Raw genomic sequence first — 24291 nt, forward strand, 5'->3', positions numbered from 1 at the left:
ACTTCTTGGACCGGATGTTGACTCTGTAGCGGCTGACAAACTGGTCATGCAGGTCCACTCCTCCCATGTGTGTGTTGTAGTCCTGGATACACTTGGGCTGTCTGACCTTGTCCATAGTCCGCTTCTGTTTATTCCATCTCTTCGCCTCAGTTTCGGTGAACTCCCTCTCCATGTTCGACACCACGGTGACCACGCTGTTGTCATTCCACCTTACAATCAGCTTCTCTGCCTCAACCAGATACTCAGCATCTCCTCTGGGTGTCTTCTTGAAGGTCTGGGGTGCTGTGAAGGGAACGTTATGGAGCTGAGTTTGTCGCATCGTGCCACAGCTGCCATAGCCTCTCAGGGTCATCTCATCCACCAGGGACAGGGTTGTGAAGAGGTTGTCGTGGTAAAACTTGACTCCAGGTGGCACTTCAGCTTTCTCTGCCAGGCCAAGAACCACACTTGGACCCTGACCAAGTCCAGTTTCCACCAGATGTGTGTGGCTTCCTACATATGGCTCCATCTGATGGACAAACCCGGAGGAGGATGCTAAGCTCCATATTTTATACCCAAAACGAATAGGCTTCCCTCTAATAAACTGTTTGCACCCATGCCTTCCAAAATACTCAATCATCATCTCATCTACTGCCACATGTTCTGCTATCGGGATTGCGTTGTTGATGTCATTTAGATGCTTAAAAAGGGGACGCACCTTGAAGAACGGGTCAGCTGTGATCTTCATGTTGTCTACTAAATGAACAGAAGACATAATTTCATCAAACCTGTTCCTCCGCATGGCATCTTTTACAGCATTGTTGCTGACATCACAATCGTCTGACCAGAGAAGACGCCGCCTTGGGACTGTGTTGTATCCACTGATCAACAGAATACCGTAGAATGTAAGAAGTTCATCCTCAGTCAGGTTGAGCGTTTTCCCTTTTTGTTCAGCGTAGAGATTGGACATTTCCAGTGTGACATCTCTGAGGGACTTGGGATAAAATGTGAGGAAGATATCCACTGGATCATCTGATGTGAAGCCAGGATCATGTTCTTTGGGGACATAGCGAGGGATCTGATATTTTTTGTTGGCTTGTGCTGGTGCTTTGGCCGCAATTTTGATTTTTTTGAATTTCCTGTCTTGGTTCTTAGTTTTGTGGAGCATGGGCCCAACAATCTGACTGGTCACATTTTCATTTGTGCCACTGACCTTTCTAGTCTCTGTCTGACTCACTGAGGATGAGCACCCAGGATCATCATCGGGGGGATTTGGCAGCTGCATGTCCGAATTAGGTAGAAAGCCTTCACCTTTGAGTATTCTTGATGGGAGGCGGTTATGGTCACCAGTGGCCTCATCATCAGATTGGTCACTGTCACAGTCTGTGTCATGTGCGTGCATTTCTGACTCAGGCACAACTGTGATGTCCGCCACAGTTTCAGAGTCCTGCAGCATGGCCAGGATCTCTGCTACGGTGTACCTAAGGAAAGGACAACATACATGTTAGCTAGCAAGCGAATTTTAGCTAGCAAGAAAATGATGTATGGTAATGTATAAAAATCCTATACACAGAGGCCTTGAATACCTGTGAATTTATTTAGCTAGGAATTATTCTAAAAGGACTAAAATGAGCCATTGTACATCATTCTACAATTTTAAATAAGTAAATTAGGAGCAATCCTGCAGACAGTGTTTTCCTTTAGTTAGCGACATGCTATGTGCCCACTGGCAACTTTTGTTGCCACTCACAGAAATAAGCCCATGAACAAAAAAATATTTATCCTAGGTACAATTTTTTTGGGGAGGGTTACTCTAGAGACTTGAATGATTAAATAATTATAAATATGTTTGGGGGGAAAGTCATAAGAAATTTATGAAAATTACCTCTTTCCAGGATGATTTGCATCCGCCATGTCTTCAGCCAGAAAGAGCAGGAAGCAGATGATGTCATGCGATAGGAAGCACTTGGAAACGATTTTTTAAAAATCAAAACCTTTGTCTAAGTTGTCTACTAGCATATAAGTGGAAAAAGTTGCATTAGTACCTTTGAGATTTTTTATTGTGAGTCGAAAATGACAGTGATAAACTTTGGCAACAATTGTTGCAAAAGACTTTAAATCAGCAGCTTTAGTTCAGTTATCCGATGCTGCAGAGATGAATCTTGTTTCAGAGGAGCTGAACAACAGAGCTGTAAGTAATGATTATTTCATTATTGATCAATATTTTTTAAAGGTTGTTTGCAAAATAATTGGATATGCTCAGAAAGACATAGAATATTTATTATTTAAGAGCATAAAAAGATCATATCATTCTTTTGCTTGAAACTAAAACAGTGAGGGTTGTAGTCGTGTTCTGACGCTGGGGTTTGGTGATGTTGAACGTTTGGTTCTTTTTTATTTCTTGAATCTCGTGTGCTCTTGATTTCGTTGTTGTTCTAATGATGGTGAGTTTTTGTGATTTTTGTGAAATTATTTAGCTGTGTTGTTATTTGAGAATCACGTTTGAGTCTCTTTAGTGTTTGTGTGGTTTCTGGTTATTTGCTGTTTTGATAACTAGCTTTCTTGTGTGCCTTGTTTGAGCTTTTACCTAATATCTGTCTGCTTGTCTACATTTGTGTTGACAGGCCTATATTATGACAAGTCAACCAAAGAAAATCTGAAATTGTCTCTACTCTCTATTAATCAATTGGTTTTTGATGATGACCTCTCTCAATCTCACATAAGCTTAAGTCTTCTTTTTTTTCAGCTGAAAATGGCTTTGCAGGTAGTCTGCCTTTCCCTCTGCCAAAAGTAATGACTTAATCCTTAGCTCCATTGATGTGGTGCTTTCACAGACTATTGTCCGACCAATGACAGGCAGGTCACTTGAAAGCAACCAGTCGATCTGGAGAGCTGTCGACAAGAAAGTCAATCAGGTATGAAAATAGTTGGTTACTAATTGTGTGACGGATCTATCGGGTAATTATTTGTCTCAGCACACTGTTAAAAGAGTTATTTTCCATCCGTATCTGCAATGTGGATATTTTTTCCCTTTTCAGCTTCTCTGCACAGCTCTGCGAAATGTTTCAGAACAAGATGTTTTAGGCAAACACCAGGGGTGTGTGTGCTTTGTATGTACGTTCATGTCTGTGTATCTGACACACGCCTGTGTACGTAGGCGTGCGCTTCCATTCAAAACGCAGTTGGTACAGCACTCAGACAGAGTGAGTCCTGTGATGTCTACATCCAGAGAGAGATGAGAAGGAAGAGGAGTGGCAGAGAGAATAAATGTTAGCCATGTGAGTCATGACACACGCACAGATTTTCTGGTAACTAGAGAATAAATTAGTTACTGTGGAGCTGTGGAGCCTCTTCAAAGACACCACTCTGTGAATCATGACATTGAAGTACCACAGGACAGGCTTCACACTCTACTAGCAGGTTTGAACGTTTATAGAAACATACTGTCCACGGCTGATGTTTCAGAAAGGAGTGATATGCAGTACTTGTGGCAGTTTTTCCAGTGAATCTGCAGCTTTTTGCAGAAACTCACATCACTAAAATGGAGGCATAGAGAAATCTAAAGAAACTCAAAACACCCCTGGGTCAAGGACAAGAAATATTTTTTATCAGCTTGGAAACAATTTTGCAGACCACGTTCAACATGTGTGAATTAGATTCTGAGAAAAGGGATAGTTCTGTGATGAGGGATCCTAAGGATGATTAGACGTTGGTCAAATGAAGTTGACCCAAACAGAACCAAACAAGAAAACATCAACACCCAAAGCCACATGTTGCATTTCAGTATAATTCAATTCAATTAAGTTTTATTTATATAGCTCCAAATGACAACAACAGTCGCCTCAAGATGCTTTTTATTGTAAGGTCCCTACAAGGACCCTACAATAATACAGACAAAATCCCAACAATCAGATGACCCCTATGAGCAAACACTTGGCAACTGTGGGAAGGAAGAACTCCCTTTTAACAGGAAGAAACCTTTGGCTGAACCAGGCTTTGGGAGATATGTTATTTTAAAGTATTTTACTTTGTCAAAATGAACAAGGTGAAATGGTTTATTTATGCCTTAAAGACTAATGTACAAAAAAATATGAAATGACTCTTTATTAAATTACCTAAAATTTGTACACGAGCAACCCATCATGGATTGCTCAGTCTCCAAATGCAGCGATTAAAAGGCACATTTTACTCGGTGTCTAAATGTTCAAATTTGAGCTTTATAGAAGTGATGTTACTTATACAAGCACTGCCTTACAACTAACACATACTGCTGGAAAATGCTGTCTGTAGAAGATCCCACAGAGTTTGCTAAGAGGGTCTCAAGAGAGCAAGAGTGTTCAGAGGCTTTACCTGACGAGCACAGGTAGGGTATGAGAGATCAGCGCAGAGAACTCCTTATCTTTGTAAGCTCATTAAAGCACTTGTTGACCTCATAAGAATTACAAGTAAGCCTGCTTACCAGTTTGAGTTATGTTTTCATATTTGTTCAAAGATTAAACACTGCCAGAGTTGCAGCTTCAGAAATAAGGCTAAAATATTTCTCTCACCCCATAGGAATATGTTTAAGGGCCATATTAATTTAATGGAGTGCACAAATAGAATTATAGTCAGATATATTCATGCCTTGATGGTATGCTTTCCTTACTGGCTTTGGTTGAAGCAGCTGTCTCGCTTTAAATCTGTGTTATTTTGTCTGAGTTATCAGTGGCGTGTCTAGAAAATTTTTGTTGGGGGGGCCAGGTAGGGGCACAGATTTGGAAAAGGGTGGCAGATTTAATTGGCAGATAATGTTTAAAAAAAATTCTACCAACCGTTAACCATAATTCAATAACCCTATAAACCTAATAACCAAATGCGCTTTTAACTCTTATTAGAATGAGATTTTAACCACTACGGTGCAAAGTTTTTAGATACTGCGTTGATAAAGTACAAGAGATACAATCAGTCAGTGTTTATTCAGCAGTCAAGGACATCAATATTTGCATAGTATTTTTACTGACATGTAGTGCACATATGTTTTGGGCAAAAACATTTTTGAATATTAAAATACGAACATTTGTAACAAACAATTGACAAATTAGCCAATGCCAATGCAAAACCAATGCCTATTAAAAAAAGAAGATAATCTTCTCACAAACTGAAGTTTGATTTTGAAACAGGAAAAAGTGGGGAAACAAATGAAAAGACTAACATTTGAATAAAACCTGAAAGCAAGTAAATACTTTCTATGCTGCCTTATGGTAAACTTTGGTAATATTGATAAAGAACAACACTGGCTGATGATAAAATACAGTCAGCTGGCATGGTGACACTGCCAGTATTAACCTGCAGGGCTGGACTGGGACAAAAAAATTGGGCATTTTTACTACAGACCGACCCACCAGGTATTAAAGCCATAAAGCCTTTGAATGAAAACAAATGCTGTTGTGACAGTGATGTACAGTCTTGTTGGTATATGTATGATTTCTATACATTTTACGTCAGATAAAAACTTTGGTTGTAAGATTTAGATAATTATTTAATAAAAACTAGGTATTTTAAATGAGAATAAGAAAGAAAAGTATTTTTTTGTGCCCACCTTTCCCTGTTAATGCCCTACCTGGCCCCCTGGCAAAACTTTGCTAGACCCGCCCCTGCACAGTTACCAGCTGTCAGCTACATAAAAAAGGATCCTGGTGTTATTTATCTCTCAGAAACAGTTGATAACTTCAACTCATTCATGTCACCTAAAAGGTAAACCTGTTTCTCCATCACCTGTTCAGCTCTGATGATTCAGTAAGGACATCTCCTGGTTTCATCTTCATGTTTCCCTCTCACCACATATCTAAACAGACATCATGACCAGCAGCTTTACAGCTGTGGCTCCAGCAAACATCAGCTGATACTAGAAATTAATATTAAATACATTCTAACAACAGCTGATCAAGCTTAAACGTGCTGCTGTTGTTTAGCGCAATATCCGCTGGTTTCCTCTTTCTGGCGCAAAGTGGGCGATAAACAAACAAGAGAGAAAAGCCGATCAGCTGATCATTGATCAGTTTCATGATTGAAGTAGCAACAGGAGAGGGAGGGGGAGAGAATGAGAGAAGAAGAGGCAGCTGTGCAGCATAAAGACAGAATAAATCCAGCTTTGTGTCTTTTTTCCATTCTAGCTAAAGTCCGGGACAAACTGCGTCTCTTCTCAGCTCAATACGAAACGCATAATATTTTCTCTGAATGAGGGACCATTCCATTTTTTTAAGGAGCCGTTGGCAACTCTACTAACTAACCTTATGAATAAAATAAAGTTCACTATCAGTAACATCATAGCACCCACCCAGCTGTATAAAAACTCCGTCAAACTGGCTAGAACGCAGTATGAGTTATTGCAACTGACAGTAAAAAGTCAGCAACATGAAAATAAACTCCACCTAAACTTGGTTTATATCTGACCCAGATAGACTGCAGGTCATAACTTCTTACCTGAAGTTCAGTTCACCTGACACTCGGACTGGCGGCTGCTTTGGGTCTCTCCTCCTGCCTCCCCTTCCCTCATCCACCTGTTGCCTCTGTGGAAGCCCCGCCATAGCCACCACCAAACAACGGAGTTATTTCTACACATCGACCTGCATCTGGCCAATCCACCACCTCTCATTGTTCATGCCATTACAAAAAAAATAAAAAATAAGTCACTGGGGATATGCCCGGTATGCCCGATGGCCAGTCCAGCTATGTTAACCTGCAACCAAATCTGCAGCTCCATACAGCAATGTTACGACTTAGATTATATCTTATAACTCATAACTCTTATGTTAGCTGCCCTCAGTAGCATACTGTCTGAAATATTCCACAGCTGCAATAATTCTTTAAGTGTTATTTTTTTCCTTGGTATTCTAATTTCACCGAAGTTTACTAAACTCAACAAACTTGATATTACTTACCGGGACATTTATTCTGTCCTCATTTTCTTTCACCGAAAAATTGTTTCCTGCAGTGCCGTCTTTCGCGCTTGGCTCTCCTACCTTTGCTAACGTGATGCGCATAGCGCAGAAGCGATGCTGCATTCACTTACACTCGGATATCTGAGCGTCACCGTGAAAACATAATCGGACATTTGATATTTGATTGAATTTTATTGTTTTGCCTTTGGGGTGGCACCTGGGGTGGCCAGTCTGGTTTGGGGGGTGGCCTGTGCCCCCCCAGGCCACCCCGCTGGACACGCCATTGTGAGTTATATGCAGCTTTAGTCCTGTCTGAGTTTGCAATTGGTCATCTGGTGCCAGACCAGAGGTGAACATGCAAAGTAAAGAATGAAAAATGCCGTTGTAGTGCCATTTACTGTGACTGCAGTTGTTAGGCTTAGTGAAACCAGATAACCAATGATTCTCATTTCCGGTTCCATATTTTTTCTTCCAGACACCAGAGAGTTCAGTGGTAGAAAATCCTGATTTAGCCTATGCTAGGCCTTGGTCTAGCCTAGAGATAGGCATCTCCAGGCCTCGAGTGCCGGTGTCCTGCAGGTTTTAGTTGTGTCCTTGATCCAACACAGCTGATCCAAATTGCTAAATGACCTCCTCAACATGTCTTGAAGTTCTCCAGAGGCCTCATAATGAACTAATCATTTGATTCAGGTGTGTTGACCCAGGGTGATATCTAAAACTGTCACGGTTTGCGGGGGCAAGCCGTGTGGAATATATATAGGACCAAAAGGCGGCAGCTCTGGTGCAGGTGAGTGTTTATTAACAACAAAAATGCAAACAACAAAGGCGCTAGGAACATGAAACTGAAACCTAAACTGGGTAAACTAACAACACAAACCAAGAATGACGGTGCAGGGAGGTCCGGGGAAATACATACAGGGAGACCGAGGGGAAACAACACAGACGAACCAGCAACTACTATGACAGAAGACACAACTTAAATACACTCAGAGAACACAGGGAGATTACATACAGGTGGGAACACAGCTGGGAGTAATTAACATGACGAGACTAGGGAGGCAAACTGAAAACACTCACATAAGACACAGACCTTCACAATAAAACAGGAACTTACACATGAAAGGACACAAACTAAGAAACGCGGACTAGATACAGGAACACACGGGCAGAACAGAGTAAACACTAACCAGAGGAAGAACAGAACCAAAATCGCGAAGAGAAAACACAAAACGCTGGGTCAAAAGGACCCAGGATCATGACAGTACCCCCCCCTCAAAGGCTGGCTCCAGACAGCCCAACAAGAAACAAAACAGCCAGAAAAAACAGAAAACAACCCGACCAGGGCGGGCGGCGGGGGACCCAGGAAGGAGGGCTCGAAGCAAAACAAAACCGGAGCACCAGAAGGCCAAAAGACAAAAACAAAAAACGAGCCCAAAACCAAAAGAAACGAAGCACACCAAAACACAGGAAAAAAAAAAACAGAGTCCAAAACAGAAGAGTTCAGGGGGCCGACAGCACAGGAGTCCAAAACAGTTCAGGGGGCCGGCCAGGGGGCCAACAGCACAGGAGTCCAAAACAGTTCGGGGGGGCCGGCCGTGCGGAAGGCAACGGCGGCCACTCAGGCGATGGCGGTCCGGGGGCCGGCCGTGCGGAAGGCAGCGGCGGCCACTCAGGCGATGGCGGTCCGGGGGCCGGCCGTGCGGAAGGCAGCGGCGGCCACTCAGGCGATGGCGGTCCGGGAGCCGGCCGTGCGGGAGGCAGCGGCGGCCACTCAGGCGACGGCGATCAGGGGGCTGGCCGCGCGGAAGGCAGCGGCGGCGCCCAAGTGTCAGGCGCACCGGCCGAGGCTTGGAGGGCACAGGACCAGGCGACGCTGAAGCAGAGGCAGGACCAGGCGTAGCAGAAGCACAGGCTGGACCAGGCGTAACAGAAGCACAGGCTGGACCAGGCGTAACGGAAGCACAGGCAGAGGCAGCTGGACCAGGCGTAGCGGAAGCACAGGCAGAGGCAGCTGGACCAGGCGTAGCGGAAGCACAGGCAGAGGCAGCTGGACCAGGCGTAGCGGAAGCACAGGCGGATGCAGCTGGACCAGGCGTAGCGGAAGCACAGGCGGATGCAGCTGGACCAGGCGTAGCGGAAGCAGAGGCCGCAGGACCAGGCGTAGCAGAAGCAGAGGCCGCAGGACCAGGCGTAGCAGAAGCAGAGGCCGCAGGACCAGGCGAGGATGAAGACTCTGATGAGGCCGGACCAGACGAGGATGAAGACTCTGATGAGGCCGGAGGACCAGACGAGGATGAAGACTCTGATGAGGCCGGAGGACCAGACGAGGATGAAGGCTCTGATGAGGCCGGAGGACCAGACGAGGATGAAGGCTCTGATGAGGCCGGACCAGACGAGGATGAAGGCTCTGATGAGGCCGGACCAGGCGACGCCGAAGCGGCCGCAGGTGGCGGCTGGACAGGCTCCTCGGGCCCTCCAGCGGAGACAGGAGGTTGAACGGGCCCCTCGGACCCTCCAGCCGACGAGGCATGAGGCTGGTGTGGTTCTTCGGAACCACCAGCTGACGAGGAAGGCTGCTGGACGGGCTCCTCGGGCCCCCCAGCAGAAACAGGAGACAAAGGCCGGAGCGGTCCCTTGGACCCTCCAGCGGAAACAGGAAACAAAGACCGGAGCGGTCCGTCGGACCCTCCAGCGGAGACACGAGACGAAGGCTGGAGCGGTCCCTCGGATCCTCCAGCAGAGACACGAGACGAAGGCTGGACGGGCCCCTTGGACCCTCCAGCAGAAGCCATCACAAAGCCCGCAGGCATGGAGTCCACTGGCAGACATGAAGGAAATGGGTGCTGTGCTGAGCACTGGCCCTGCTCAGACAGCACTGACACGGGGCACTTCCCAGGTGGCTGCTTAAACTCCAGGGGTCCAGAATCAGCTGAGGACTGGGACCTAGCCTCTGGGGAAGCCCTGGAGCGGCAAACAGTGCCAATGGCGGCTGAACCAGGAAAAGCACCTTGAGGTGAAATTAAACTTTCTCCCTGCACGGAGTGAATGAGTGAAGCCGATGATACTGGAGCCAGAGCTACTGGGGCCTGCGCTACAGGCGGCACTGGAGCTACTGGGGCCTGCGCTACAGGCGGCACTGGAGCTACTGGGGCCTGCGCTACAGGCGGCACTGGAGCTACTGGGGCCTGCGCTACAGGCGGCACTGGAGCTACTGGGGCCTGCGCTACAGGCGGCACAGGAGACTGAACTGAGGGTGGCACAGGAGACTGAACTGAGGGTGGCACAGGAGACTGAGCTGAGGGTGGCACAGGAGACTGAGCTGAGGGTGGCACAGGAGACTGAGCTGAGGGTGGCACTGGAGACCGAGCTGAGGGTAGCACTGGAGACTGAGCTGAGGGTGGCACTGGAGACTGAGCTGAGGGTGGCACTGGGGGAGGTGATATGCTGTTCACAAAGTCATCTGCCGCACAGAACACCGCCCCTGAATGAACAGTCATACAGTCCGCAAATGGAAAACAGTCCTCACTCACCACAGCCGGCGAATTAGAAGTCCGAACGTCCAGCTGTGGGGTGGCGCGCTTGCGGCGCGATCGGCGTCTCCTCCCCGCAGACGGCTCCGACGGGCCGGGCAAGATCGCATCCGGCGAGTCGGGCAGCGAGGCAGGAGTGGCTGAGAGAAGGTGGGGTGTGTGCCGGAGAAAAGCCTGTATGGTCGGAGGTAGTGAATTTAGTAGCCATGGCAGGCCGGAAAAGAGCCGTTGTAGCCGACCTTCCACGGCGCGGCGAAGCTCGTGCGGAGGATTCTCCAGCCACAGCCCGAGGAGGATCTCCACATTGTATGTGATGTCATCCTGGAGCTCCTCGGACGGATTGACTGCCGCTGGGTCCATGGTGGCTGGTTCGTTCTGTCACGGTTTGCGGGGGCAAGCCGTGTGGAATATATATAGGACCAAAAGGCGGCAGCTCTGGTGCAGGTGAGTGTTTATTAACAACAAAAATGCAAACAACAAAGGCGCTAGGAACATGAAACTGAAACCTAAACTGGGTAAACTAACAACACAAACCAAGAATGACGGTGCAGGGAGGTCCGGGGAAATACATACAGGGAGACCGAGGGGAAACAACACAGACGAACCAGCAACTACTATGACAGAAGACACAACTTAAATACACTCAGAGAACACAGGGAGATTACATACAGGTGGGAACACAGCTGGGAGTAATTAACATGACGAGACTAGGGAGGCAAACTGAAAACACTCACATAAGACACAGACCTTCACAATAAAACAGGAACTTACACATGAAAGGACACAAACTAAGAAACGCGGACTAGATACAGGAACACACGGGCAGAACAGAGTAAACACTAACCAGAGGAAGAACAGAACCAAAATCGCGAAGAGAAAACACAAAACGCTGGGTCAAAAGGACCCAGGATCATGACAAAAACCTGCAGAACATCGGCACTCGAGGCCTGGAGTTGCCTACCACTGGACAAGCCTCTCAGGTATCGCAGTCATCCTGGTCATCGTAGTCTAAGGAGCTTGGAAAGAAAAGCAACTGGACTTCTTTAAGTTTCCTTGAAGACATTTCACCTCTCATCTGAGAAGCTTCTTTAGTTCTAAGAGCAATTGGTGGAGAGTCCCAGATTTTAAGCCCCATGGGAGTGTCCCATAAAGCTTGGGATCCCTTCCCAGATGCCTTAACACTAGGGATGGGTATCGTTTAGGTTTTATCCGATACCGGTGCCAAACCGGTACTTTTGAAACGGTGCCGGTGCTTAAACGGTGCTCAAACCGGTGCTTAAAGAATGGAGAACACAAAATTGGTCCAAAAACCTCCCATGTTCAGCTGTTTTTATGTAAAAAGATAACAATGTTAGCCTTTTCTGCAGCTATGGGGCATATATGGTATCACTCTTGGCTGGAAGCAGTGCTTAAACAATGGAAAAAACACAAACTTTGTCCAAAAACCTCTCATGTTTAACTGTTTTCCACTTTTTCTTTGGTCATTTTAGCCTTTTTGGCCAGGGTGAAGGGAGTATCTGCCATCAAACAAGAAGACAGCCGCATGTAGCTATGATGGTGTTTGCTAGTTCACCTTACATGCATTAATGTAATAACGTGGTGAGCCTACTCAACGTAAATTACACACGAACAACATTAAGCTACTCACGCAGAGAAGAACGGCTGCTGCTGCCATCATCATCCTCATCATTTCTGCTACACTGGCAGGGCTAGGGGCCAGGACTCTCCTCTTCGTGTTTTTGGGGGATGTTGCATAACAGGCAACCCACCCGCAGTAGATGTGCACGGTGTGAGGTCTCGCAGCAAGCTATCAAATACGGCGCATTTCTCGGCTTTTAAAAAAAACGCTATGCGTCGCCAGGTGTTTCATCGGATTTGAGGAGTTACCTCCTTTGACAGTATCACAGTATCAGTTTAAAGCACTTGTTGCAGGCTGCTGAGTTTGCATCTTTTGCTGTGAAGTACAGCCAGACTTTTGACCGCTTCGCCTTGGGCATTTTTAATCTGTAGCTCTGCTCTAAAAGAACGTACGTACCTGGACCCGCCTACTATCCTCGGAAATGTAAAATGATTGGCTAGAATCTAAAGTGTATCACAGCTCAGGAAAAAAAAGCACCGAAATAAAGCACCGAAATGTGCGCTGCTTTTCGGTCTGGTTACTACAGTTTATGTCAGAACTGGTGCCATCATGGCACCGGACACCGGTACCCATCCCTACTTAACACCTACTCACAACCTGGGCTATTTGACCTCAGTTAATCACATGATAGGGTGGGGCTAGGTTTCCCAATGGGTTCACCTGAAACCTTGAATAGGGAAACCTTGGCTGATTGGGACCCACAACCCTTTTCACACCTTGGCTCGTGTGATTAAGTAGAGGATCAATAGGGGGCCCATGACCCTCTTGTGGACACTCCCATAGGGCTTAAATCTGGGACTCTCCACCAATTGCTCTTAGAACTGAAGAAGCTTCTCAGATGAGAGGTGAAACCTCTTTAAGGAAACTTAAAGAAATCCAGATGCTTTTCTTTCCAAGCTCCCTAGACCTCTCAGGTAAACCTTCTCTCCCTTTAAGGCCATCCTACCTTTTTTCTGATTGGCTATAACTTCCAAATAGAAGGTTTAAAGAGAAGGTGTGTGGGGCTTCTTTCCTCATAGCCATACCTGTGTCCCTGAGATGACCTCATTAGCGATATCTGCTGTTATTGACATCATGCAGGGTCAAGACTAGAATCTGTCTGAAATGGAGCATTTGCAGCAGGCCCAAGCATGGGCTTTTGGATCACATTACTGTTACAATTGACCTTATTTTCAGTAAGATGGCCACATTCAGTGTGATGGGGCCATATTCAATATGAACATCAACCATTGTAATAATATAAATATGACAGAAGAGAAGGAAAGGAATATTTAGTCCTCCCTAACAGGAGCCTGTGCTGTGGTTGTTGCTGCGCCTCTAACACACCTGATCCAATTAAGAGCCACACATTTTCATCACAGAGTAATTGGATCAGGTGTGCGGATCTGAAGTGGTTGAGGAACACTGTGGTGTTGCTGACATGCTGAGAGCAACGCTGTGATCTGAATCAGATTTATGCTGTAATTCAGTATGCCTGGGCTGGAGGACATCCTTTCAAGTCTCTTTCCCAAGCACACTCCTCACTCTTTTGTTTCCTTATGCCAACACTTTTCTTTCCACTCCTCCTCTTCCTCCTTCTCTGTGGGCTTCTTTTCTTTAGGATGATTTGTTTACCCACAATTCCCGTGGGTAATTAGCTCTGTGATAATAACTGGTGTTGGAAACAAACACACCCACTCACTGAGCAGTGCACACAAACAGACACACAAACACGCGCATTGGGATGAAAAACAACTTTCTTGAGCTAAGTCGCATTAAGTCTCGTTACAAGGAGAGCAAATTCACGTTAAAGAAGGGGGAACAAATACGAGCAACGTGTCTCAGCATTTGGTAATAATAAAACTGTACAATTTTTATGATGTTTGAACCGAATTAAATGACCGTAATGTTGGGTGATAATCACTGCCATTAACTTACTTGATGTCTCGATAATATAATTTTATGATCATTTTGTGGTGGTTGATTCGATTTTACACCGGCAGCAATTAAATAGAGTTAATGATTTTTTTTGTTATAATGAAAAACATGACACTAGGCTATTCAATTAAAAAAAATAAAATAAAAATAACTTGATTAAGTAGACATTTAACGAGGACGTTTGGAAGCATGTTTCCGCCACAGAAAAAGTTGCCATCCATAACCTAAAATTCGGAGTAAGGTATTTAAAATTTCAAGTTAATCAGTCAAAATTTCAAGGTAGCAACTCGAAATTTTGAGTTAGCTCTCCCAATCAGGAATATCTGTGCAAGTATATTAATTCCTTGTTATTGGAAGCATTAGATGCCAGCTGTCCAACAATTTGGCATGATTTGCTAGAAGGCATTCAAACCTGAAGAACCTGGTGTTGATTAAGTCATGGTTGTTATACACTGGTAGCTCACTCATGCTGATGATACTACCTGATTTTGAGCATGCATGCATCTGTGCCATCTGCTTCTGGGTAACAAGGAAACAACCTGATTGGCAGAGCTCATCTGGAATTCAACTTATCAACTCAAAATTTCGATTTGAGGATGTCATAAGAAAATAATAACCGGAATAAGGTGGGAAATTTTAACTTTTATCTGAAAAGGATCTTTGTGTGAATCATAATATCTTAGATCTTGGTATTGGCATTTACAACAACCACTAAGTGAAAATGAAAAGAACAAAATAAGACAAGAGAGAAACACCCTTCAACCATGTTATCTGTGATGTCATTGCATAGTTTGTCCACAAGAGGGCACTCTGCAGCTTCCCTATTCACGACCTGTAATATGAATGCCAGAAACGCAACAAGAAGCTGATCTGAGCAGAGCTGGACCGAGCGTTAACGAGTAAATACATAACAACACAAAACATACGGCAGAAAATTCTGGTTATGTTTTGATTTTCCGAAAGAAAAAATATCATCCGATATATCAGAATATCAGATTTTTAACCCTTTAGAGCCGATCGGAGCGGGAACGCTCTGTTATGCGTAACTATTTTTAAATCCCAGTAGCACTGCAACCACGTAAGCTAGCGCAAAAATTTTTTTTGCATATGAAACCGGAGGAGTTGTACTTACATCTGATGCCATCAGCTTGTCCTAGGTCACGGTTTCCTTCCACATAAAGCTTTGCAAAAACTGCATAAAAAGCGCTTGCAGGAACAAAAACATAATATTCCAGAAACACGCTTTACCGATCTGATCAGCTGTTCAAAACACTTCCTACGTTGGAATAGACGTCAGCGCGAACTTTTGCATTTCCGCCATTACCTGCCCGAAACCGGAAGTGACGTCATTTTCGCGGAAATGTAGTCTTTTTTGCGATCAGGGCCTCAGGGCCTATACTGCTCTTTTTAAAAGTTATCTTTGACTTTATGACTTTCTGTGTCGTTTCTGGGATGCTTAGGACTCATATTGCACTGCTGGAAATAGTTTATTTTGATGCATATGCTGCTTTTTTGCAAATTTGCAGTATAATATTTATTTTCGTTTTTCCTGCAGTGTATAAAAATTGGTGTATTTCAAAAATAAAACTATGAAGACACTCAAAATAAATTTCCTGTGGTAGGAAACTATTTTGTGCAACTTTTTTGTATTTACAGTTTTGAGGGATAAGACTCTTAAATTTCTCTAACTACAAATATATGTTAAAAAATCAAAAACGATTTTCAATTTTTTTGTAGTTTATTGCACTTTTTTGCAATTTATGTAATTACTATGCACTTAATGAATACATATTATTAAAATCTGGGCTATAATGGTTGTATTGATGTATAGCAACTTGAAATGCTCCCAAAAATGGCTCCACAGCATGTAAAAATATAATATAAGCTCTGGCGGACTTGGTTCTATGGTAGGTCTTAAAGGGTTAAATTCAGAAACATTGGAATCAGTCTTAAAAACCCTATATTTTTATATTTGGCTGTAATTTCTGTTTACATTCTCTAGTTAAATTAATTTCGATCGATGACAGAATGGTTTGGCTCGTCTCCATACTGATCCATCCCTCTTAACTTGCTCACTCAGTCTTTAGTCTTTTAGCCCACAGTCCAGGACAAGCAAATCATGAAGCCTGTGAGTCATGTAGCAGGTGCCACAGCCACAGGTCTGCACTCTTTGTCTTCTTTTAACCTGTGTTTGATTCGGCTCCCTTCAGCAGTACATGTTCCTCATTCTACCAAATCAATAGATTATAGGCTTTGGTAAAATGCAGTAATTACTTACAGTGGTGTATTGTTGCCCGTGTTTCTACTGGGAAGTTCCCAGTGGCCAGCAGTCAAGCTGTGGCAGCATTATCAGCTAGGTGCCAAGCTCTGTTATTAGTGCAGCCTTACGCTGAGCCAAGACTTTAGACTGCTTCTCTCTCTCTCTCTCGGTCTGATTTTGAATTCCTTATTTTTTAGGCCTTTAATGGATGAGGGACAAAGTGCTGCCTGTATCAATTTAGTCTGTTTTTGAGCAGCATGTTTAACATGTTAATGGGCTCTTCTCTCTCTGATTATGGCTGGCCTGAAAAGCGGCGTCTGTTCTGTCTAGCATGCGTGTGTGTGCGTGCTATTCAAAAAAGATAACAGTGTGCATGCATGTGTGCAGTGTGTGTGCAGTGTGTGTGTGTGTGTGTGTGCACTTTCTCTAAATCTCTGCAGAGCGCAGAGAAATGACAGCGTTAAAAAAAAAAAGGAGCGCGATGGGAGAAATACAAAGATAAGAAAAGGGAGCGAGAGTAAAAGAGAGAGAATCCCCTGCTGTTTTTCCAATCAGGAGGCGTCGTCCTCCTCACTTCCATTCATTCTTTCTCCCTGTCTTTCTTTCTGCGGGCAGCCCGTGAACATAGCTGTTTAGAAATGACGACAGAAGCACGTTCGAGGCGGGCCGCGCTGTTAACATGACTCACCTGTAAGGCTGTGAGATTTTCATATGAAGTCTTCCTTCTACTTCACTTCTTTTCTTTTTTTGTCTTCTGAAATCATACTGGACCAAATATTGCTGCTGCAGACCATCAGACGTCAAGGATCTTTTATTTTAAAAGCAGCATTAAATGATGTATGACCTTACTGACCGACATTAATAAGTGTCTGGCACCGCTCCTTGCACGCCCCGGCAAAGATCACCCTACTTAACAAATGAATAATGAATACAGGGTGCAGGTCAAGACTACATATATATATTATTAAGCTGGTGTTTTGCAAGAATCACAAATAGTCAGCTCTGTGGAGATGCTCTTTATTTAAAAGGAAGGCATCTGATTTGCTGCGCTGTGTTTTTGTGCTGAAGGGGTGTCACTGAGATTGCCAATAAATAGAGCATTCATTCATTATAATCTGCCTTGTTTCGTCACCAGCCAATCATGTAGTCACATTTCACATCCCAGCAAGCCCTCCTGCATCTCCCTCCATTCATCCCCTAGAGCCACAAGTGTGTGTTTTGCATTGGCGGCATCTCCCCGCCGTACCTTTAAAACCATATCACGTTAAATGTCTTCCTATGTTAGCGTGAGTGGATGTTGCAGAGCACCAAATGCATCATATTGTTACTGTGTTAAATTACCAATGCAAGTGTTTCTCTCTCGCTAGTGCAGCCCTCCCCTCAGACACACACAGACATACACCCACCCACCCGCTGACCCCTCCCTCTCAGCGCTGGTTGGTTGCCACGGCTACCGTGTCGCCACTCTTCCTCATGTTGCTATGAGACTCGGACCGACAGACCTGAGCTGAATGACAATGTGTCTGTGGCTCTGGCAAAAGGCCCACAACAACCAATAAGAGACAGTCTAGACAAACACTTCCTAATCTGGGGTCTGGGGACCTCCGGGGTGATTGTTTGGGTTTGCAGGAGCCTTTGCAGCCAAACGAGGTGCAGTTTATTAACGCTTTAGTATTATTTTTATTAAATTATTACTCCAGCACCGTTTTGTAAATTATTGCGTGATTGATATCTGTGCTTGATTAAGACAGGAGTGCTCTTGTTGAACAAGGAGGAATCAAAATGAATGCTTGGATTAAAATTTTACAGTAAAACAGAGGTAGTTAGAGCTATCGTCGTCAATATATATCAATATATATTCTATATATATAGACAGTGGGCTGCTGACCATGAAAAAAGCTCCTCACATAATCAGAAGAATTTCACCAAAGCTTTTCAGCCTCCTTTAGCTCACTGTTTTGGTTTTTAGACCCTCAGTCACTCCATTTCCAGCCACACAGACACAAGTCATCTCCCTGTCTCGGTATGTATATTAATATGCAATCTTGGTTTTCTAATCATCTCTCATGCTTTGATATAATGACTGAAAATCACTCTAATTTCCCCACAAGGGCTATCGAAGTTTAATCTTATTCACAGAGTAAAAGGACATAACAGATAAAGTGAATACCGTTTTGGGAGCTTCTTCTTTGCTTCTTCCGCATTTGAACCTCAGAACTATAGAAACTCCCAACCATTATTCAATTAACTGATCGGCTTTAAAAAGCAGCAGATTAAAGAACAGCCGTTGTATTATTCTATTAATTTATCACGAGAAAATGCAAAATGTTCTCCCATTCCTGTTAACCCTACAGTTTTAATCAAAAATGGACTGATAATGAGATTAATCATTAAATGCAGCCCTAAGGGGAAAGCGCGCTCTCCATAAATGATTTCATGCTGGTTTGGTTTGATATTACTTTTATTTCTACCCCAAACATAGATTTGATTTGCCAAAGGCGAGTCGTTCCACTGTCATATACATATTTTACAAACTACATAATACAACAAAGAAGAAAAGTACTTGTGTTGCTAATCCTCTAATAAAGCAAAAATAAGGGAATGAAGAAATAAATGCAAGAAACATATTGCTTTTATATCAGCTATGATATCAAAATCAGTTCTGTAGTATGTACAGGACATACACAGTGGTTTCTCCCTGACCCACGGTGTACAACTAAAATAAATAAATATAATAAATAAAGTCCAGGTTAAAACAGAGAGCTATGAGATTATGGGTAAAGAAAAAAGAATCAAGAATATGCATTTCACAGGATATATGATCCTTTTAAAGCCTGAGCCAAGAGATAATCGCCTGAAAATTCATATTTTCTGAAAATGGAGTTTTTATTGAGCCTTCTGACAAATTCAAAAAGCTAAATAAATAAATAATATTAATTTGCATGTATGAGTTTTAATTAATGAGGTTCATAAAAATGTGAGGGTCATAAATGTTATGTTATTATGATAAACATGTTAGAATATCAAGTAAAAGATCCAAGTAGAAATTATACATCACTAAAATTGTTGTATCTGAAGTTGTATATGAAGACATTGTTACCAGTTTTATTTGTTGTGGTGCATTAATTTTGTGATGGCTAAATGTTCAAATACAGTGGGATGAAGACTTTAAAAAGGCAAATCTTTTATGTGTGGCTTTTTTCCTGCCTGGTTTAAATGGGAGTAAAAGAAAATAAACCAAGTAAGCCAAACTATTATTTGAAGGACTGAATTTCAGAGTTGATAACAAATATATAGCACTTTGGTTCAACAAGCAGAGCCTCCTGATATGTCATCTGCAATTATTCTATGAGTCTTTTTAGTGTTTTTGTCATACCTCCGTCCATTCACCCCCAATAGGTAACAGCAGATGGCCCCGCCCCTCCCTGAGCCTGGTTGTGCCGGAGGTTTGTAGCTGTGAAAAAGGGAGTTTTTCCTTCCCACTGTTGCCAAGTGTTTGCTCATAGGGGTCATCTGATGGTTGGGTTTTTCTCTGTATTATTGTACCTTGCAATATAAAGCGTCTTGAGGCGATTGTTGTTGTGATTTGGTGCTATAAAAATAAAACTGAATTGAATTGAGTCTGAAAACCCCCAGAAAAGAGTAACGTTTCATCCCAGCCTGGCTTTTATGCGTACTCGGCAGTGCAAGCGCACACCGGGGAGAGACGATTTTTCTCCCCGTAAGAATAACACCTTGTCTCTAGGCTGAAATATGCTCCGCTGGAGGCGCCCGCATCCATGGAAAAGAGTTTTGACACATAACAGCAGAGCTGATGTGGGTGGGGAGGTGAGATCTTTGGGGCTTTGTGTCACCGGAATCTATCTGCTTTTTCTTTTTATCTGTTTAGTTTGCTGTCGGTGCACATAGCCAGAGCGTCAGGGGAGAACGAGAATGACACGGGTTAGAGCAGTACATCATTCAGGCGGTGCTGTGCTTCTACTCTTTGTCTGCGGCTGGTCAATATCGGGTTTTTCTTTCTTTGGTTGTTCCTTTTTTTTCCCTACAGAATCTGTTGCAAGAAAATAACGCCAGATCAAGCATAAGCAATAAGTCGAAAAGGGACAATTTGTGAGGAAGTGAGACTTTACAGATAATAAACTTTATTAAAGTCTCACGCAGACAATAGCAGCAAATATACAGTGCAAAGTAGTATCTATACATAAAGCACACATAATAGAAAACCGTATTAAGCTTGAAATGAGAGAACAAGACAGTTAAACCATAGAAATGCAGGCAGTATAACATTTATTGCAATTTTATTGGAATTTACTGCTCTAAAGTTTTCACATTTGCCCACATTCACAACTATATACACAGAGACATCTCGGTAGACTCTCATTAAAAACTTTTTCTTTTTCCCTTTTAAACCGAAAGCAAATATAACACCACTGTAAATTAAGTTTTCTGTAACAGTGATGCATACATACACTATGTGTGCAGCTATTTCATCAGTTCGTTTATTTTATTCTGATACCATTTCAGTTCAGAATTTGGTTTAATAGTGTAGAAAACATAAATATTTCATGAGTTCAGCACTGCGAAAGAAAACGTGGCTCACAAACTGTGGTAAAGTAATGTGATCGATATTTTCTTATGTCTCTGTCTCTCTCAGGAACTGTTCACGGCGGAGTGCAAGTTTAAGGAGTCGGTGTTCGAGAACTACTATGTTATCTACAGCTCGATGCTCTACAGGCAGAAAGAGTCGGGTCGGGCCTGGTTTCTTGGCCTCAATAAAGAGGGACAGGTCATGAAGGGCAACAGGGTCAAAAAGACCAAACCAGCAGCACATTTCCTGCCTAAACCCATAGAAGGTAACAAACTGGGCTTTTTATTTTCACTTTATATATGTATACATAGACATATATCCTCTGTCTCTCTTCACGCTGTCCTTCTGCTTTTCCTTTGCTCCTCCCCTGCAGTTGCGATGTACCGAGAGCCTTCGTTACACGATGTAGGAGAGGCAGTTCCTAAACTGGTCGGGTGCCCGCCATCCAAAAGCACAACCACTGAACCGGTAGTCATGAATGGCGGCAAACCAGTCAACAAACCTGACAAGGAGGCGACATAACCCCGCTCCCTGTTTTCACCTCGCCTGGCTGACGGGAGGCCAGGAGAAGCCACAAACTCGCCCCCACCCCCACTGCTGCGCTCTCCAAAAAAACAAAAACTGCAACAAAAAAGGTAACAAAACGAACAACAGTGGGACCACACGTCCAGCCTCACCAGGGGGGCCCGTAGAGACCACGCTGCAGTTGACGGCGGGGGGAAAAGGGGAGAAGGAAGACAGTAAAGTCAGGCTGATGTCTGACTGATATTTCTGAACGAGGACAGTAGCATGTCCTCATCGTATGGCAGAAAGCAGGACTTAAAATCTAAACAAAACAAACAGAAATCTGAAAAAAATGACGTCCTCACCGGTATTTTTCTGTGACAATCTGTAAGAATGAGGCTGTCGTCGTCCCCGCACCCTCTTTTTCCTTTTCTGTTTTTTCCTTTGCCTGGTTCGCTCGCTTGCTGGTGGCCACAGACACACATGCACGCAGCGCAGCCTCCCCACAGAAATCGACCACGCGTTCGGGTTCGATCTTTGAGTAAATAAGGAACAGATTAAAAGCATCAGCAAACATTGGGCGAAGAGAACACCTTAAACCAAACACTGATGATTCAGAGGACGCTTAGTCATCGATCAATTAAGATTTGGCACAGGACATTCTGTACTAAGCACACAGGGACATGTGCTTGGAAATTGCCGAATGCACTAAATACAAGGTAAACGCACCGGTTCACCTGTCCCTACTTTTGATCACATAATAAAGAGAGACTTGTCATTTATGACCACATAGCTTAAAGCATGTTTGACTTCTCAGTATTCTTTTACTATCTGTTTCTCAGTTATTATTCTAAACAAACAAAGCACTAGTGATTTTTGAGCTACACTGCTGTACAGACGTAAATCGGATTTGAGTTTCTACCTCTGTGTCTTACACCCCCACCCCTTTCTGTTGTTTTGGTTCCTTTACAAATGCTATGATTTCCACATCGCTGACATAAGTGCAGCTCAGGAGAGGAGGAGGTCGGCTGATAAATGAAGAGTTTAGGCATCGAGTTGCTCAAATCAGCATGTAGCTGAGTATTGAAAGGAGAACGATTTACACAAATTCCTTGTTTGTAGCAGCACAGACAGTATTGGAGGCATGCTGGTGTCTAAGCAGCATGGTAGCAGTCAGTGTTTACATAGAGTAGCAGATATTCTAGACTGGTCGGATGGCGCTATAAGCCTGGTAGAACTTTTATTTATTTATTTTTTTCAATTGCCTTCCCATGTACTTGAAAACAAAAGCAGGAATTAGGAATACTGAACAGGGTAACTGATGTTAAAGCCACTGTGTGTAGAACTTGAACATCTCTCGCTTCCGACACACCGGACTACTCCAGTGTGTCGGAACCAAGGCCAGGTCTAGATCAGGAAGTGTTGCCAAAAGCCAGTAAAAAATATGGATGTAGCTTCTGGGTCTGAAAAACGAAGCAAACGCAGAAGTGCCTTAGAAACCTGTACTCTTTTTAATGGCCAGCAGGGGGCAACTCGTCTGGTTGCAAAACGACTTCCGGCTGTATAGAAATCTACGGGAAAACAGGCCCTGGCTTTCTTGGTCTGTGACCCCTGTAAACACTTACCTGATGACTTTATGTGCTTTCAGGTCAGGCTAAATAAAACACCATTTTCCATTTTGTCAATTATGGTCATTTCTAGAGTTAGGATGATTACCCTGGTCAGCTCATTGGCTAACAGCTGGTGATTGCCAAGTCACTAGCCAGTGAGCAACTGATCCAGTAAACAACAGCCAGATCTGCGCCTTGTTGTCACCAAGACGCAGTGACGGTAAAAACATTCAGCTTGAGGCTTTAAAGCAAGACTTTACTGAGCATTGGGGGACGTAACAGTAGCTAAGTCCGTCTTTTATACTGGCTTTGGTATTGCCAAGGGTCTTTTGCATTAGTCGAACATTTAGATTCTTCCGAGAATTTAACAAAAACGCACTGTGAAGTTGGTTCAATGAAAAAAATTGCTAAACACAAATTATAAACAATGATACAAGTGTACTATCAGCTAAGTATACTGCAAGGGTCCGCTTAAGTCCAAGTGACAGACTTCTGCCATCAAAGGGTGAATATGAGGCTCTGCGTTATAATGAACTCGTTCAGGGTTTTCGCAGGTCTTCGTGTCTTTATTATCAGTTTTCATTGTGATTTTAAAAAAATAACCTAAACTGTAGGATTATAACAGTGAGTCAGTAAACAATTATTTAGAGTTATTAAACACATTTTAAAACCTCTCAACTCACACAAACAGAAATTAGGCACAACAAATCAGCCACTTGAGTTTTAGTCATAATAGCATTAGCGGGTCCTCTTCAGTGAGCCAGCTTTAGTTTCATAACAGATTGTGTCTGGTCCAAGTACAAGGACTTCAAGGTTGCAAAAGGTTCAGTCATCATAAAATAAAAATTCTTGTTATCAAAAAAAAAAATGGCCCTGAAATTCATATTAGTCACTAGTTACCTCTGCCTCAATGTTTAAGTGCCATTGTAGCTGAGTCCAGAAGTTTATTGGTTTTTAAACATCAAGAGCCACAAAATAACTCTGGGCTGTGTGATGAATGGGCTGGGAAAGAAGATGATGTTTGTGAAATGTTGGGCCGACAGTAATTACACGAACGAAGCTAAAACGAGGCACTTATAATTAAAAGTAAGAAAAAGACCTCTCAAGTAATTTAGCCTACGATATGTTTTATAAGGCTTATAGTGTAATCTTTGTAATGTAAACTCGTTATCCGAGCGCTAACAGATTCCAAATAAATGTGGTGGAATAAGGAGAAGAAGATTTTTCTCTGAAATGTTTAAAGTGGGCTTGTTAAGGTTATTTCCAGCTTTATTTTTTTTAGCTTTGCATGAAATACTGTTCAAAATAATGCTTATTTGCTGCCCTTTAGTTAATCCAGTGTCT

The 24291-nt window shown here is 43.4% G+C and overlaps 2 protein-coding genes across 3 annotated transcripts in view; one reads left to right on the top strand and one right to left on the bottom strand.

The window, feature by feature from the left end:
• Window positions 1–22291, top strand: part of LOC146608699 (fibroblast growth factor 14-like) — a 79261-nt gene extending 56970 nt beyond the window's left edge. For both annotated transcript variants that reach the window (XM_085348953.1, XM_085348954.1), the window contains exons 4-5: window positions 20900–21098; window positions 21207–22291. In XM_085348953.1, coding sequence (XP_085205079.1) covers window positions 20900–21098; window positions 21207–21355 — 348 coding nt within the window. In that variant the 3' untranslated portion in view covers window positions 21356–22291. The remainder of the gene's footprint in view (window positions 1–20899; window positions 21099–21206) is intronic.
• LOC146608700 (uncharacterized) lies at window positions 535–1480 on the bottom strand (the record flags this gene model as incomplete). The annotated part of the gene is made up of 2 exons (XM_085347752.1): window positions 535–539; window positions 592–1480. Coding segments are annotated over 2 exons (894 nt in total), but the record flags the coding sequence as incomplete, so codon positions are not given.
• Window positions 22292–24291: the final 2000 nt, after the last annotated feature.

This window comes from Diplotaxodon limnothrissa, linkage group LG23 (genome assembly GCF_057381915.1).
Source record: "Diplotaxodon limnothrissa isolate DT_005_m linkage group LG23, D_limnothrissa_male_GT1.1, whole genome shotgun sequence".
Lineage (NCBI taxonomy): Eukaryota > Metazoa > Chordata > Actinopteri > Cichliformes > Cichlidae > Diplotaxodon > Diplotaxodon limnothrissa.